This window comes from Xiphophorus maculatus, chromosome 4 (assembly GCF_002775205.1).
Source record: "Xiphophorus maculatus strain JP 163 A chromosome 4, X_maculatus-5.0-male, whole genome shotgun sequence".
Lineage (NCBI taxonomy): Eukaryota > Metazoa > Chordata > Actinopteri > Cyprinodontiformes > Poeciliidae > Xiphophorus > Xiphophorus maculatus.
The window spans coordinates 11,229,900-11,248,686 of record NC_036446.1 but is presented as its reverse complement, the minus strand read 5'-3'; the positions used below and the strand labels follow the sequence as shown (position 1 = coordinate 11,248,686).

The window sequence follows — 18,787 nt, the reverse complement described above, 5'->3', positions numbered from 1 at the left end:
TTGTAATTTTGATCCAGCAGTTTGACGACAATGAGAGACTGTGACACATTGCAGAAAACTTCATTGTAATTTTTTGTTTGTGGATGCAAAACATTACTGTCAGCTGTTTTTAAGATTAGAGAGAAACAGTGCTTGGTTAATCTAATTCTCAGTCATTACTACATCAGACTGATCAAGATCATCTATAATAGTTTGCATTTCACTTTTTTTAGCCAGTTAAACAGCTATGTATGATTTAAATGATCCGTAAATGACTGTTTTTTTTTTCATTTTACACTATCTCTGTTTTCAGCTGGATTATTTAGAGTCTCACAGTGGATGTTTTGTTAATTATTATTTTAATTGTTCATATTGCAAAGCATGCAACAGAAATGTAAAAAAAAAAGGGAATGCAGTTATTTAAAATCAAAATGCAAATTTACTTTTCAGGACACATATGATGTTCATCCAAGTATTTCAGAATGAGAAATATTTAATCTAGTTCAGAACGCTCTCTCATTCTGTAATAAAGAAAAGGAAAAAATAATTAAAGCTTATACCATACACATTTCTCCTCTATAACATAAAATGATAAAACAATTTCAGCAACAATCTTCCCTTTTTGTATGACAATGTTTATATTTTCATATCATGAAATATTTAATATTTTCATATGATCAAGGAATCAACGTCAGAGAAAATTAGCTTTAGAAGATAAAAACGAGAGAAAATAAATAGAAAACCGATTGTAATCTGAGATAAAAACACAAATAATAATATTACCAAGCAAATATATACAATATTAGACTACTGAAAATAGATTTTAGTTTTAAAGTATCAAATAACTAAAACAGCATGTTGATCACAATTAAAGGATCTGCTCCTCAGATGATCTGCAGTCCCTGCAGATCATCTACTTGAATGCATTTCTTTGGAGGAGCAGATCCTTTAATCTGCTCCTCCAATTAACGGATCTGCTCCTCCAAAGAAATGCATTCAAGTAGTTGGCAATTTGCCTCAGGGCAATTTGCTGAGGTGTAGTTTGATCTCCAGGTCCAGCAGCAGGGACTGCAGATCATCTGAGAAATCCTACAGGCTGTAAGTTACAAGCCAAGACTGAGACATTCACATTCTCCGAGAAGGTCTTTGAGTACAACGTATTTAGCAGGAGGCCGGTGCATTGATTTAAGGGTCAGAGCAATGTGCCCTCTCTCCCAGACTGTAAGCTCAACACATACTGGCTTCCAAGTGTTTCCATTCACTGAGTGTGCAGTGACATAGCTCACGTACTGTACCAGTGGGGTACAGAAGAGCTGCAGCTTCTGGAAACAACATATTCTGGATCAGTACAGTGCAAGAGTTTAGTATCAGCACAACTTGGGGAACAAAATTAATAAGGAAGCGTAGCAAAAAATAAAACTAGTAATACAAGTCCACTACACCCGTTAACTCTCTGTTGTCAGATATATTGAAATATTTTCTAACAAACTTCTGAGGCCTTCAGCTGGATTTATACTGAGGTGAACATGCACACTGTATGCAGCACTGCCTGCTGGGTTAAAGGAACTGAATCCAAAAGAAACCTCAGATTTGTATTTGGAAAATATTTTAAAAAAAAACAAAAAAAACTTGCATTTTATAATTACTTACTATTATGTGCCATCAATCACATAAAATCACAATAAAGTATATAAAAGTTTCTGATTGTACTGGGACAAACTGGAAACATTTCAAACAGTACAAATATTTTTGCAAGTCACTGCAGCATTCAAGTTCTTCCAATTATGACCAAACACAATTTTAGAGTTTGTGAACCTGATATTTTTACTGTAACTGAATTTTATTGCCAAATTTACCAACGTTGTCCTAATTATTCACATTCTGAAAAATAGAGCAAATGTTATTAGTTCTGTGATTACACTCACATTTTGCATATGTAAACCAAATAACTGCACCAAAGATTTTCATTTGGATACAGAACTGATCACAAATGTTTGAGTGAAATTTTTATGACAACATTTCTGTTGCCAACAAAAAAATAAGACCAACTACGTCTGCAGTCTTTATCCTTTGGAGAAAATGTGCTTTTTGGACAAATACAAAGGCCCTCTACTTACAGTACAAGTAAGAACCATTTCCGTCTGAACCAACAATTGTGTCACTATAAAAGCTACATTTCTGTAGCATTTACTAAATTTGAAGAATCCATCACTTAATGCCCCTGACCCATAACAAATAAAAGCAAACAAACACACTCAGCTGAGCAATGAGCACATACCAGTCCCAGCACACACAGTCCAGCGCGGGACTCCAGCTGTGGACTGGCTGTCCAGTTTCCACTTTTACACATGTAACATCATCTTCGTCTTGCTCCCATTTTGTTTTACTCAGACATCCAGAACATAGCCATCGTGACAGCTAATCTTAGCTCTCTGGCACGGCATTGTCCACACTCGTCCCTACATAACTGACCCTGCACACATACACACAGGAACCCGGAACAGCAGGTCTGCTCACAGGGTCTCTGTGCTGCCAAGAAGGGCAGGACTCATTTAACACTACAGTGTTAATTGATCCGGTGATGAACAGATGTCCAAATTATTGGTTTTCTAAAAGAGGACCTACAGTATGTTATGTATTTGACCCCTCTACTAAATTGCTATCTCCTCCCTCTCAGCAGCAAATACATCATCACAAATGGATCTACCAATATGCATATTTTGGATACTTATTATTAGTTAACATTTATTAAATAACTACGATGTAATAGTATTATTAATTAATATTTAAAAAATAATTATGATGGGGCAAACAAAAAGAACTGAAAAACCTAATCTGTTCGACATATTTCAACAAAGAAAACCCATTTGATTTTTAAATATAACTTGTAAGAAACAAAAAATGCTTACATGTAGGTTATTAATGGACTTTTAAAAGCATTTTTATAAAATGTGAGCTGATCTTTAGAGCATGCAATAAAAAGCATGTCGAAGTGAAATAAATATTTAATTAGCTCATTAAAAGAGGAAAAAAAAAAAAAGGTGACAGCAGCTGATCCATCTTAAATTTTTAACACATAAGTTCTTCTTTTTGTCTTTGCAGAGTTATGAAATCAGATAAGAGTCTGAAAATAAATCCCTTGACCAGTCACACGCAAGGCTTCCAGGCTCAGTGAGGTGATCCTTAGATCCATCAAGATCTCTCTCACCTTCTGTCTCATTAGCATGAAATACTGTCTGAGTCTGATCCCAGAGATCTCTGCTATCATTTCCTCCGTCTCCTGGAGATCGTCTCCTGTTACAACCTGAATCCCTGTGGCCATTTTCCGTCTGCCATTTTTCTCTGAAGAAGACACTCAAGAGCATTTTATGAGCAGGAATAGGAGGAACAACTCCATCTGCATTGTCATAATCACAAAAAGTCACATTGCTCGCTTCAGAGTCATGTTTCTGACTGGTTGGACTGGATGATTCAAAGCTAGTTGCTCCTCTTTGCCGCGCTACCTGCTGCCCCACTGGATGTCTTTCTTTACATTTCTCATCCTTTCTGAATCTCCTTCCTGGAGTGATTTTGTTCTTCCGCCTCCTGGATCTTATACTCCACCTTAAATTTTCTTTTGATGTCTCATCTTTCAAACTTCTGCAGGAAGTGACTGCAGGTGAGCGTGTCATTCCACCTACTTTTACAATGGGAGTGGACTGAGAAGGAGGAACAAAGTCAAAATCTTGTAGATCTGTAAAATCCCTTTTAGTGCACAGATTGCTTTTTAGTTCCCGTTTGTCAGGCGTTGAATGTGACACACTCGAGGCTTCATTCTTTACGTGCTGAACATTCATCTCAGCGAACCGGAAACAGGCATCTGAAGGTGATCTCTCGGTGTGTGTCTGAGTTGTGTATGTTGCTGGGTGTACAAATGAGTCACTGAATAAGTCAGCTGAACAGTTGTAACCGTCCACTTCATTTAGCTCTTCTTGTTTTTCAAAAGATAAAAAACCTTCACCATACCTTGGAATCATGTTGTCTTCAGGTCTGCTCATGCGTTCACCACAGTTCTTCCAGTTTCGATCAGATAAAATATGTTTTCCCTCTCCCTCTACTGTTGGCGTATTAGTGATATCTTGGAGGTGGTCTGTGGAGATTATCCCTGCAGCATTCAGACAAGCAGAAGCTGGCTCAGCTGACCGGTTTGCGATTTCTGCAAAGGTTTCCGTTTGTTTTTCATGCTGCAAATTGAAATTTGTCGTTTTACCGAGAACATTTAAATCTTTGTCTTGTTTGCACAAAAATTCGGACAGACTTTCAGAGAAAGGCAAATCATCCCAAGCAAACGAGCTTGATAAAAACGTTTGGGATTGATGTGTGATGGGAAGCTCCTTCGGAGTGAAACTGCAGCTTTTGTACCTCGGCTGTGACGGACTACAGCAGGTTTTCACACTGAAGCTGTTTCCAACACTTCCTGTACAAGAGGAGTTTGAATCCCCGGTAAAAGATGGATGGCTGTGAAAGCTGGACTCTAGCTTTAGAGGAGCTGGTCTCTCCTCTGTGCCTGGATGATTCTGCGTGTGAACTCTCTGCACAGGAAGTGGCATTGCGCTGCATCCTGTCAGTCTGCTGCTGTGATCTGCGCCATCCTGACTGGATCTTTCCTCCTGCTCTGCTGAGGACGTCACAAGTCCAAGCGACTGCTGCCACGGAGGGGTGGAAGTAAATGACTGGTTCTGGTGTTGGAAACTGGGATGGAAACAAAAACACTTTTACTTATGTGTGTACAAATTTTGTATATTAAAAATAAAATGAACGAGATTCTAAAAGGGTGAGGCTTGAATATTTCTGCACAGGAAAAACATGATTTCTGTCTTTTCTTACCGAAGTAGCGCTTGGGACAGATGACCCGAAGGATACAGAGAGACGTCACTGAGGGTGCTGCTCGGAGAACGACCAGAAATCATCAGCAGGGGGGCTGCAGACGGTCTGCCGGGATCAGCAGACTCCGCTACATACTCAGAAGCTCTCTGTAGGAGCCGCTGATAATAACTGAGGACGGTGCAGCCCGTCAGGCCTGTGGCTGGGGGAAGAATCATCTGACTGGCAACAAACTGGGCTCTCCCTCCTCTGCCAGACTCACTTCCATCAGGTTCTTCAAGCCAAGGTTCCGGTTCTCTTCCACTCACCTGAACACACAGACGGACAAAAGAGCAGAGACCAAGTCAATCCATGTGGCCACAGTTTCACTTTTGATTCATTTCTCTTTATTCCAGTTAAAATCCAACATAGAGAGAAACTTGAAACTTTGATGTGGAGCTAAAAAACTAAAGAAATATAATAACTGATATTACACATAACTTGATTAGCAGATCCAGAAAACAATTTCTGATTATCTGATTTATAAGTACAGGAAAAATTCCTTCTGTTTTACAATAATAAAATATCTTATGATGTGCATAAAATGCAATAATTATAAGTAAAGATCTGTAGAACTGATTTAGAATTAATACAGACAAAATTCCCTTTACAAAACTTATTATACTTAATCTTAAAATTCAGAAGGCTTTGAAATATTTTGTAATTAGTCCAGATTTAATAAATAACTATTATTATTAATAATAAGAACATAATAACATAAGAACCTGTTTTTTTATTATTCAGAGGAATCACTGCACATTCAAAATGTGAACCAGCCTTAAGCAGAAGATATTATAGCAGCATTATTGTAGTACCTTTGCTTTTTGCTTGATATCCATTAATTTAGTTCATCTTTAAAGAATACAAATTTGCTTCATATTACATTTATTGCTCCTCCTAAATATGTGTTAACCCGGAGAAATATACAGAATCCTCTTCATGTTTCTTTTTATATGAAAGCGTTTGGTCAATGTAAAGATAAAAGTTTCATTCTTCAAATTGATTTGGATAGATCATGAGACTATCCCTTTATCTTTTGGTTTTAGCTTTATGATTATGTTTTATTGTAGCTTAAAGACACTTCAAATATAAAATGAACAAATAATAAAAAATAAAGAAATCTTGTGAATACCAATATACAGTAGATGGATATTACTTTCCTTACAGGTTACTTCAGCATAAATATTTAGACTTAGACGTTAAACACAACCAGTGTGCCATCCTGACCAACTGGTCAGATTTGTTTCAGTTACCTGAAGAATTTGTAAAACCTGGCACAGTTACAAAAACAGCATGATCCATGATCAAAATGTACTAGCACTTTTTTTTAACAACAAATGTGAATTTTACCTCAATGAAAACTAGTAAATATGACTTTCTATAACAAAAAAAAACCCTATTCAAACTCTATTACCTTTATACCAAAGATGAAGTATCTACCGAGGAAACAGTCTTCAACTGCTTTCGCCAACAACGTGGGTCTTGCTGATGGTCCGATAGGTCCCTCCGAATTTTCAGCTAACCTACAGATAATAAAATGAAAACCCAGCAGATTTTCTCAGTATAAGTGCTAGTGTATTATGCATCATCGGTTGACTCATCTCCATTGTTATCTGCTTAACAATGTCTCCTTTGAATTTCCTTGTTCACAATAACTAGCAAAAATGTAGACAATTAATTAGATTAGATTGAGCTACACAGTAAATCAACCCACTGTTGTCATTTGAAAACCAGTGTGTGCAGTTCTGCAAATGACAGCTTGAATGCAATATTAGCTGGAGTGGTACATTTCAAATGCAAATTCTGCATGTCAGTAATTGTATTTGGCCTGTTGGATGGACTTTCACTGCCCACGATTACACACACTTGATTTATGTTTTAATGACCCAGACACTAAAGTTAACAAATAGTATACTATTGTATGATTACAAAGACACAGTTTTAGTTTGAGTTGAGAGGGGATAGGATTTAATAAGTGGATACTTAATCCTTTATCATCATGTAAAAGACATAAAATACATTATGTCCATCAAAATGTGATCACAGAGAACTCACTGCAACGCAAGGAGAACATGCAAAGTGTGCAGAGAAACCTCAGGCTGGGATTCAAACCCAGAACCTTTTTACTGCAGCTCAACAGAGCTACCAACACTGTCCCTCTTTGAATGCAAAATAAGACATTAAAAAAATTACCTCTGTAATCCACTTGCATGGATGCCAAAAAAGGAGTTCAAGCTATTTCCAAACACTGTTACACTAAATGTGGATGTATTCCGGACCACTCTCAGTGAGAGACGGTACCTGTACTCCACCTGATCCTTCAGACACCTGTAATCACACCTGGAGCACCTGTACCTGACAGAGAGGACACGTGACTGTGGATTAATATCTGCAGTACAGAAGTACACAGAATAAGTATATAACCACTTATTCATATCTTTGCCTGTTTGTACCTTAAGGTGTCTCTCTGTTCAGCATCGATCCGGGAGAAGCAGCCTTTGCAGCAGGGATAAAACACACAGGCATCTTGCAGAGATAACACCGTACAACCCACCAGAACCCGGCGGATAGACATCAGTTCAACCCGGAGAAAAGAATTGATAAGTTAGCTAACAATTAGCTAACTCCTTAGCATACATGAAGTTCTGATTCAACGGAATTGGGTTAACTGTTAGAAAGAAACGCAGGAAATAGGGACGTTCAAAGAACAAAGAGTTTTCAAATGATAAGTGACACAGACTGTTTTGGTTGGAATTTCTTCTTCGACTAGTTATTTACAGACTTACTGAATTCATTACTGCCACCTTTCGGACTATGCATAAAATGGCAGGTTTTTGTGAAAACCATTACTTTCTGTTTTCGGTCCCTCAAACGTTTTATTCTAAGCCAAAATGTTTCCCGGTTTGTTCAGTGCAATTTGAATAAAACTGGGACTGAATTATTCTATATCTAATGCACACATTTTAGAACTTGATCAAATTTATGTTTTCCTAATGAATAGGCTGCATTAAATGCTGTTCATCACAAATGTATCTCCAGATACAGAAGTATTTCTAGATACATAAAAAAAATTTGTACAACAAATATAATATGATAGTAGCTGTTTTTCATTCAGGTCAGATTACAAGTTTTATTCGTGTTCAGTTCAATAAAACACAAATTCACTTTTATTGGCTGCAATGGCTGTGTGCAGTGGGAGAAGAATATTACAAGTATCATATCTTTCAATGGTATTAACAATCCTCTAAGATTAACATTTTGTTAGGTAAGATTTAAAAACATAGCACATTTTATTTGGGTTTAATTAAGACCAACAAAAGCAGTAAACTAGATTTGAAGTGCAAAGAACATGACTTAAGATTTTATTAAAATACAACTAGAAACATATTAAAGAGCATTTTAGCCTCTTTTACTTTGATACTTTTGATATATGATATTTATGATATGATATTTAGATTTATGATATTTAGTGCAACCTGTTGCTTCCAAATGTGTGTGATTTGCTCTCTCTATTTATGTGTAGGTGTTCTGTGTAAGGTCACAGAGGTATAAGAGAAATAATCCAGCATCATAAAGTCCAAGGAACACACCAGGGTACGGAACACCTGTAAGCATATAAATACCTACACAGGGATGGCAAAGAGAGCATTAAGTAGGAAAGCAGCCACAGTAACTCTGGGGGTCTTAGCTCAGGTGGGTGAACCTGTTTACAGAGCAACCTGCACACTCCTCAAATTTATCTTCAATGGAAGAGAGCCAAGATTGTGAAATTGGTGAGAAAAAGTCAGAAGTAGTTATGTCTGCAAGAAGGAACAAGGTGCTCAAGGCATCTTGTTCCTTGAACATGTGGAACAAGGTGCTCTGGTCACAGAAAATAAAAATTAAACTTTTTGACTTATATGGCAAACTCCATGGCTGAGGGAAAACTAACATAAAACATGTCTGTGGCAGCATCATGCTGTGGAATAGGCAGGCTATATATATATATAGGCTATATATATATATATGTAGTTGAATGGGTTTTAACTCCTTAAAGCCTTTTAGCAAAAAGTTATATATTTGGCATGACTAACCTGACGCTAAGTTGGCATCATTATGAGTGCTTCTTGTGCTTTTGACGTGTTGTGACAAGCAGCCACTTGTTATGCCGTTCTGTTGTTTCTACGCAACTTCCCAAATCTGAGTCTTTTTAAGGAGGAACTTTGTTTTGAGAGTAAAAGAGAACAATGACAGCAGATACTACATGTGGTTAGTTTGGTATGCAACATTTAAAGGTGAGGATTTTCTTGTTTGTTTATTGATGCACATGTCCTTTGTGTGTTGATCCAGTTATACATACAACAACACTGTAAAACACCTGCAATTCCTGTCTGACCTTTGGTTTTACAGTCCCACCTCAATACTACTGGTAACTCCTGGCAACCCCCTCAAAATGTTTCTGGAGGCATCTCTGAATATTTAAACATGATAAAAAAAGGATAAATATACATTTTAGATTTTCTTTAGATAAAGCACGGGCTTTTCTTTTCTGAACATTTATAACAGCATTTTTGTGTTTGAGTTGTTTGTTAAATGTGCATTACAGAAAATATTTATATTTATAATAATAATAACTCAGAACAAAAAAACTATATATATATATATATATATATATATATATATATATATATATATATATATATATATATATATATATATATATATATATATGAATGATTTAGTTTGAAAATACAAAACTTTATCTTCTCTAAGTTTGGATGAAATTGTAATAGAGATGTTTGCTGTTCTACTTCAGATCATGTTTTTTTTTACAATTTAAGAATAAAAAATGAGTTTCTTCACTATTTCATTGTGACACCTATAGATCTTAGTGGAACAAATCAAGCTAAAATTGTAATTAGGTAGTGTCTGTTATAACATATCAGTGATAGTTTCATCACTTGGTGTGCCATGTTACAATTTAATTATATATCTTGATGAAACATGGGTACTTTGAGGAAGGAAGGAATTTCTTCAGAAAATGACATTCATGTATTTCAGAATAATTTAGTCAAGACATCAGTATGTGGTCAGTTACATTAAAAACCCATGTCAGTTGCCAAGTTTGAGGAAACTCTATAACTTAGATTCTTTTGTAGCACAATACATATGATAATGTAACATATCTGTTAGCTCAATCAAGACAAACAAAGCATTTAGTTATTGAGACAGCCATATAAATTTGAACGCTGGCAATGAATCCTAAAGATCAAGTTAAAAAACAAAAACATGCATGCCATATTTCATGTAAATCCAAATTTCACCAACCGGATTTTTAAAACAGACTTTAAATTATACTTTTGCAATTTGCAGGATAGATTTCTGTATTGCTCGTCTTTCTGTTGTTTCTTAAAGTACTATGGCGCCACTACATCTAATTCAGATTTAGTCTCTAAAATGCTGTCAAAGAAGCGAGCTCACCAATTTAAAATCTCTTCACTGGCAAACTGTCCATTTTAGAATAGATTAGTGACGCTTTCGCCATTCTTAATGGTTTTAGTTCAACATATTTGAAAGAAGTCATCCAGCAACTCAAAGCCCCTCTGATCTTCAGGAAAAAAGTCTTTTGTTGGTACATATGAGCACTAGAACACAAGATGAAGCATCTTTCTCCTGTTTGCAGCCATCAGCTGTGGAAGAGCCGTCCTGAAGTCAAGAGGGCAGCCGAGAGATTGGCTGTTTTAAAAAAACAAACTAAGAATGCATCTATTTGGTTTGGCTGTTAAAGTTTATATTTATGCATAAGCTCTTATAGTTTACCATAGTTTTTTAATTTTAATTCTTTAAACTTTTGTATCTACTTGTATTTACTGTTTTACTACGGCTTAAATTATTAATAATGATTATTAATATATTCATTGTGACACCTGTATTCATTCTTGAAAAATAAATAATATTTTCCTTATGCATTTTATTTATGTTTCTGAATGTTCACTACATTCAGAAACATGCAGTGTTTCTTTAACTTTATCCTTCATAGATGTTATAAATGTTTCTCCTTTAAAGATGTTCATATAAATGCAAGGTTTCCTTGCAAATCTACATGATTGTATTTCTACAGTTTCTGATCATCTTCATTGGTTGATTATCTCACTTTTAAAATTCACAATTTGACAGTCAGTATAATTATTTGTTTTGCGTGATTTGATCTTTTTTTGATATGGGCCTCTTCAGAGGGTAAAAGTCTGTCCTATTTCTAACCTCTATGAAGCTCTTTGTGCTTCACCTGACTGTATGAAAAAGGCTCTATAAATAAATTTTGTTTTGCTTGACATCTTGCATTTGCATTTGTCGGATTATTGGTGAATACAACCTCTTCCTCACAGCCACAGTCACTGGTCTAGATGTCCTTCTAATTTACATCTATGGAAATAGAAATAAAAAAAATCCTATCTCCTCCTTTCTGACTTATCCAAGTCAAATTATATGAAACTTAAATGCATTTCCTGCAGTCAAAGGCAGCTGTGCACAGAAATCTGATCACAAAGGTTTTAAGGCCACAAACTTCCCACCTTCAGCATTGTGACTTTCTCTTTATGAAGTTGTTAAATTCAGTGAAACTTGAAAGGGAAAACAAGGTTAAGCTGAAACAAGCCGTTGATCTGTGTTACTTTTATCTTCCTGCAGGATGAATATAGGTATAGGACTGCATCATCCTTTGAAAATATTTTTTTCAGGATTTATCCTGGTTTATTATAACATATTACATTAAATGTAAGGACCAAAAATGATCACATAAGGCGTGTGTTCTACAGACAAATATTTTTACAATTGTAGTAAAAAAAAACAAAAGTGTATTCATAGAATTAAAAAATGACACATTTATACATCTTTTTGAAATTGTTATATATTTCCATACATATTTTTGCTGCTAGGCAAAAACTAAGTTTAATTCTTTGCTAATACGTCGTTTCGTTTCTTTATTTCTTTGTAATAGGCTCATGAGGAATTAAGTCTCTACAAAAAGGTACAGAGTGTGTTTAGTCAAATAACACGGGAAGTTATAGTTTAGTCTAGTTGAGAGCAATACAAATAACGACATCTGTGTTTATTATTGTAAGATGTCGACGCGCTTCCTAAAGGTGCTCTCTCGCCAGCCCTTTGTATGCTCCTGCGCTCTTATTAAATAGATATTACCTTATTTCGTTGTAAAATGAAAATAAAAGCGCAGATGTGTTTTGATTATGCTCTGCTGTGTCCGCTGTCAGAGGAAATGGGAGTGGTGGGACGCACTTCCCTTGAATTCGTGGCGCAACACATACAGGAACAGTTTTCCACCAGCAGCAGAAAAAATCCTCCCCGATCGTTTCTGGTCATTCCGCACTTCTGCTAGCGGTGTGAAAGGGTCATTTTCGACAAATAACACCGTGGGACGGTTTTGTTTTGATTAAGGAGTCGATTGGAAATAGTAGAAAGAGTTTTCCTAAGTTTAAATGTTCTCGTTTTTGGCTTTTACTTTTCGGCACGTTTGAGCATGGCTTCTTTCCAGCTGCTTGTTCTCTTGGGATACTTTGCGACTGCGCAAGCTGCCATTGGTATGTATGTTCAGCGGCTTATTGGCAATGTAATTGTGAAAATAAAGTAAAAATCATCATTATAATCTAATACTTTTTGTAGACCTCGACTGTTTCAACGACTATGATAATATATTTTGCCAACTGGGGGTGAAAGAGTGTTCACAATATACCTTGATCGTGGATGATAAATATGAGTGAGTTTTTTTGTTTTAAGATTTACAGATTAATTTTATACGGAGATTCAGAACATTGTTTATGATATTGTTTATAATTTTGTACTCTATAGCAAATACAATTGCTCTTTGGAGAAGTGTAACAGGGAACACTCCTGCTTCTGCTGCTGCTCTACGACATTTGATCCCATCTCTGGAGTTTATTCTGTAAAAGTCTTCGAAGGAGTCAACGAAGTGTATTCAAAAACTTTCGATGTCCTGGAGAGCTGTACGTAGAGATTCTCAACGCTTAAAAACACTGCCAAATGTAGACTAGGAGTAGTTTAGAAAAACTGAAGTCTGTTTCCCTTTTCTTTTACACAGTAAAGCCTAAAACTCCAACGATTGTGTCCGTGGATAAAACTGAAGGGATCTTTACAGTCTACTGGAAGACACACATGAGTGACATACTTGATAACATGAGCGCTGAAGTGACTATCTTCAAAAATGGAACCCAGTGGAAGGTAAGACCAAATTTCCTAGTACTCATCACTCATCATTGGTTTTTAATTGTATCTTTTGTGTTATTCTATACCAACCACACAATACTTTGTCTTGAAATACTTTCCTTTTCATACCAGGTTCCTAGAAACACCACTCCAGCTACAGCTCATGGACTACAGAGTTTTCAAATAAATAGTCAAGATTTGGAGCCAGATACAAATTACACGGTCAGCGTGAGGAGCTACACGAGCTACAGTCATAAATTCAGCGACAGAAGCAAAGAGTTTAAATTTGAAACCTGTAAGTTTTGTCATGTTGTGATCAAGTCTTAACTATTCATTCAGTAAAAAGTGGTCATAGTAAAAATTTAAAGGGGAATATTTAAGAGCAAGAAGATTAAGTGCTCAAAAATAGAAAGTGACCAGACAGGTGCTTACTCAACTGTAAAAAAAAAAAACTTTTAAATTGTCACATAATTAACTAAAAAATGTCAAATAAATCAATTTGTTACATTTAAACTTGCTGTGCACATTTAAAAATATCTTATATATCCTGAGACTCAAATATCACTGATTTAAGTAAAACCTCAGAGTTGTGTACTCTGTGTGTGTGTGTGTGTTTTTTTTCTAGTGCAGATTAATTAATCTGACCCAGAATATTTCTGAAGTCTCCTGATGAGGCGTCCCTACATGCAATGTGTTTACAGATAACTGGTGCAATAAGGAGAAAAAATGTGGTGGGGGGGAAAGAGTAAAAGATACTTTGACATCTTTTATCGCTGCGATCGAAACTTATTATGATCAGATTTGTGCTCACTTAATGACCCCATTAACTCAGAAGTAATCTTTAGGCCTAGATGTCACTGCTGGTGAACAAACTGCGTTTCTCTCTCTAACCGACTTCTCACTTGCCACTTCTCAGCTAGCGCACCAAACTCGCTTCTCCTGTGGATCATCATTTCCCTTAGCATTTTTGGAGTCATCTTGATAGTCTCTATTTACATCTGCTTTGTAAAGTAAGTCATGTTGTTAGCAAAATATTTGCATTGGGTGCATTACAGGCTTCTGTTAGCTCAGTATTCTAACCTCTCTGTGTTTATTTATCTTTATCCATTTCCATTTTGTAGGATGAAGAAGAAGTGGTGGGACAGTTTCTCAGAACCGAAACAACTTTTTGTACCAGTCAGAAATCCACAGGTGAGACCCCATTTTGGGCTGTTTTATTTCAGCGAATTAGACAAAAAACATTTGGAGTTCCAGTTCAGTTCAAATTTATTTTGTCAAGGACAGCACATTAAACAATGTTACATGTGAAAAACAGAGCAACTGTTGCTTTGTGCATAGGTTTTCTAGCCACAGACCAATTTCCAAACCCATTTCTTGGTTGGACCATTATTAAAAGACAGCAAAATTAAAAATTCCTGTCACACAAACGCACAGACACCTATGCTGATTTTTTGTATGAACAAGAAAAACATGTAAACGTATATTTGAGAAAGCTAATTCTCCACAACAAAGTAGGTTAGTATACATCAGTGTTCACACATTTGTTTTTGTTCTAGACATTGTTTCAGGTGAGAACTTAAAACTCTATGATCTGTTTCCACTTTTATTACTGGAGGGAAACCGTTCCAAATATGAGAAACTCTGAATGAGACATAACATTGACCAAATGATGTCATGTATCTGCAAAGTTTTTTAAAAATATTCTACTCACTAGCTTTACAACAACAGTATTGATACATTTAAATGTCATTTTAAAAAAAAGAAAAATAGATAAAATTGTCAAAGCTTAAAAGACTGTATTTTGCCAGTATTTTACAGTGGTGCCACTTCATTGGTTTTTGGTCTAAGACTTTCTTATTGGAACAACAGTACCACAGCTTTTAAAACAGATTGAATAGTCAGTCAGTGTATGACTGACATCAAAAAAGTCTGGATGATAGAAAAAGTACTATCTTTCCTCACAGGTGCGTTTCTTCGTGTTGTGGTCAATGTTTGGCTGGTTTGAGACTTCCATGATGCTACAAACCACATTGTCATAAAACAATGACAAATAATGACAAATAAATAAATACACAATAGACAAATAAATAACATTATTAGGGATGTACTAATCATGCTAGTAATTAGTACATCCCTAATCATTCAGATTGTAGTTTTCTGAATGATCACCAATCTTTAAAAAGCCTGAACTGCTGATTCAGACTATGGTAAGTAGCACAAGATTTGTTTTTATAGACGATACTGTATGGTGTTATAGCTTGTAACAAACAAAATTGTTAGTGTGGTCTCAAAAGTCACTAAATATAGCGACTTGCAGCAGAGCAAAAAGGAACAGTGGCTGATTTTCAGACCTTTGCTGCAGAGGTAGTTTAAGTCAGTGGATTAGTTTTGGTCGATCACCCAAAATTAAGGAAACTGGGTCTGATTGATTGGTGCACCCCTATGCATTACATAATCACCCTCGTAAAAAACAACTATTATTTCTGCTGCCGCTAAACAAACGCTGCAGTACATTGTTTTCTGATTTAATAAATCCTTCTTGTTTCAGTTTTACAAACCTCATCACGAACCCACCTCCCCTGTCTGGGTTAAGAGCCTCCCTTCAAGGGACGACGACCAAATGTACGTACTGCAAATTTGCTGATATTTTTGTCTGTGTGGGATTACATCGGCAGTTTGAATAACTCTTTCTCTATGTTCAGGCTGCCAATTAAACAGAGAGAAGATGGCAGTGTGAATGGCAACAGCAGTGGAGGTTCTTCAGATCTTTGTTATGGTCAGACGGAGCCTCTTGAGCCAAAGGACGACATTTCCAATACTATAAATAAAGCTTTATTGGAATGCCTATCAAAACACTTTACTTTCTCTGGTCCACTTCAGCCTCCTGGTCCCCAAGATAAAATGGTGCCTCTTTTCACATCAAAAAAGCCGAGTTCTGTATCCTCTGGGATTGTCAATCGTAGCTATTTTATGTCTCTTTCCAAGTCCCTAGATCAGTCGAAGGAGGACAGTTCTACAGTAGAATTCCCAGACAACTCAATAAATTCCTGCAAAAGCGACACTGTGGACTGTCCTGACCAACAGATACCTGCTGGTCTGCTTTCGGCACAAAAAGATATTTCATCTGTTGTGCAGGTAGACATGTCATATCAGCAATGCAAAGCAGATGCCAACCAAACCCCTCTTTCAGAAAACAGCAGCTTATCCTCCACTTTCAGTGGCACCACTACAGCCACCTCATCTGGGTTTGACTCCAGTAATGCGTCCAGCTTCAAGAGATTTGATGAAGCGAACCCCGACTTCTTAAAAATGCTGTTTTCAAGCAGTCTGCCTTCGGGGACACGCCACTGTCCTGTAGTTGCAGACGACTACAAGCCATTTCCAAACAAAGTGGAGCAGCCAGGTGTTCTGCCTTCAGAAAACCAAAGCATTGACCATCAAGGTTTGAATGTGATTCAAGGCGAGAAAGTCCTCCAGACACCTCAACCATTCTTTATTCCAGATTTGAAAAAATGGAATGGTCCAAGTCCTTCTGTGCTGCAGATACCACACTTAACCTTACTGTCTTCTGACAAGTCTGCCCCAGTAATTGTAGTTGATGGCTATAAATGTGTTTAGTTCACCAGCCCTGGCCTAAGGCTTTGTATGGCAAAATGTGGAAGCTTCAGGAAACCTTCTCAACTTTAAGAACCAGTTTGTAGCAATGCCAGCTGTTGGGTCTGTTTCATGTCATTTGTAGAGCGGGTGACATTGGTCAAGTTGTTTTCAAGCATAGCTGTTTATTTTTCTTCTTTTTTAAGATTTCATGTCCTATTAAACAGCACCATCAGGGTTTCATTGTATTTTACATGAATGAGAATAAAATAAGTTGACTAGTAAGTTTACTAAAAACTACAAAAACAAGTTGAACATGCTTACACATTTAGCCACGTATTATCTAATGTGATGGAGATTTTATTTGTGCTGTGTGAAATTGTTTACTTTTTTGCTTGTTTTTCACAATGTAAAATATGAAGATATCACGTTTATATATGTTCTGAACTATGAGCCAGCGGCGTCTGGAACCAACATCTCTTTTTTTGTAAATGCTTGAAGAAAGCAGAATCAAGTAATATATTTCTGTATAATTTAATGTGTTCTGTTTGTTCCTTAAATAAACTTTCTAATGTGAGTAAAACTGGGTAAAGACCAATCTATCTAAATACTGTGCCGTTTAAAGAAAAACAATCACTAAAACTGAGGAGTGTGACTAAAACATTCAGTTAAAACAGAGCCGGTTCTGTTCAGGATTAAGAAATTACTTCCTTATTGCACTTCTCTGGAGCTGGTGACTCATTTCCACAGAAGTATGCATCATGATTACTGAGCATGTTTTACGACAACAAATGGAGAAGAAAAGATGCTCAATGATAAGAATAAAGAGGATTATAGTGTAGTGGGCAACAGTGAAACCAAAACAGCACTAACAAGTGAGGATTTGATTGTGCAGTAAATCTAACAGTAAAAATGCTTTTGAAAAGCACAAATAATAAATTCTTATTTGCCTGGTAGTTTGCCAACAGTCGTGTTTTCAAAGTATTTTAAGATGTAAAAATACAACTGCTATAAAGTGCAATTAGTTAACAGCAACCATAAACAGATATTTTTTACAAATATTAGCAAAAATATATACTTTGTTTTATTAAAAAATGACAATATTTGTTTTGTTTTGTAACAGTCAACACCTCAAAATGTCTCCGTAAAAGCTCTCCACAGCTTTGAACCATATCAACAAACTATTTCTTCCTCATTCTCCTCATCACCAGCATATTACCATTGTACTGTCAAAACACATAAACATGAATACAAACAGGCAAAATTAAGTAAATCTTAAGCTCAAATCCAAAATTGCAACCAATGGGAGTAGTCTTGATTGTTGGATTAATGTGCTGTCCTTGGTGTGTATTTAAATTGAGGCTTGAGTATTTGAAGCTGGCTGAGTATTTCTTTGGTATGTATCCACACACATATAATTGCAATAAACTAGACAAGACGTAACAAATTCCTATAATAGTTTTAGCTTTTTAAAACACATTTTAAACCATGTTGATATTGCAAAGGTTACAACATGCTGATGTATGGTTAAAACTAAGGTCAATGTCAAAAGTGTCTCAGGTTTCTGATCTCTTAATATAATAATGTTGTTCTTTTGCATCTAATGTCAAACAACAAGAATCTGTTTCTGTCTTTAACTGTAAAAGTGCTGAGACATTGATGTGTTTCAGTCATCTATTCCAGTAGGCAAAGACCTTTCAATTCTGAGAACATATGGAGATAGAGATAAATATAGTTTTATATGTCACAATGTTAGTTTATTACAGAAAAAATATATGGAATATAAAAGAGCTATTGATCAATTGCCCTGCCTCTATGAAATAGAAAACACTATGAAGAGCAACAAAATATAGTAATTTGAGAATGATTTCAAGCGATTTAATATGGTGTCAGAAAGCTCAAACTGGTTTCATAACTTGTTCTGTAAGATAACAGGGACAACGGTGCAGAAACCACCACTTTCAGTCGTTCGACTGCATGAGAATAGAAAGTTTACAAAATATTGATTCGTCCTTAATGGAAGCACTTCCAGAAGCACTTTTCTATGCTGTAAAGGCAGATTAAACCTCTTGAAGGAGATTGTTTTTATTAGGCC

The 18,787-nt window shown here is 36.0% G+C and overlaps 2 protein-coding genes across 3 annotated transcripts; one reads left to right on the top strand and one right to left on the bottom strand.

Moving 5' to 3' along the window:
* Positions 1-398: 398 nt before the first annotated feature.
* Positions 399-8,042, bottom strand: ddias (DNA damage induced apoptosis suppressor). Of its 2 annotated transcripts, none has more exons than XM_023331710.1 (5): positions 7,335-8,042; positions 7,075-7,230; positions 6,296-6,404; positions 4,846-5,150; positions 399-4,710 (listed from the first exon to the last, which is right to left on the bottom strand). In XM_023331710.1, exons 1-5 carry the CDS (start codon positions 7,454-7,456, stop codon positions 3,084-3,086), a joined length of 2,319 nt encoding a protein of 772 aa, XP_023187478.1. In that variant the 5' UTR covers positions 7,457-8,042; the 3' UTR covers positions 399-3,083. The 2 variants fall into 2 exon arrangements, with proteins under 2 accessions (XP_023187478.1, XP_023187477.1); XM_023331709.1 differs by having other exon boundaries at positions 7,075-7,236; positions 7,335-8,041.
* A 4,123-nt stretch (positions 8,043-12,165) lies between these two features.
* Positions 12,166-17,275, top strand: LOC111608325. The gene is made up of 9 exons (XM_023331694.1): positions 12,166-12,455; positions 12,538-12,631; positions 12,724-12,878; positions 12,974-13,113; positions 13,231-13,393; positions 14,015-14,108; positions 14,220-14,289; positions 15,647-15,720; positions 15,801-17,275. The coding sequence occupies exons 1-9, from the start codon at positions 12,395-12,397 to the stop codon at positions 16,714-16,716; spliced, it is 1,767 nt and encodes a 588-aa protein (XP_023187462.1). The 5' UTR covers positions 12,166-12,394; the 3' UTR covers positions 16,717-17,275.
* Positions 17,276-18,787: the final 1,512 nt, after the last annotated feature.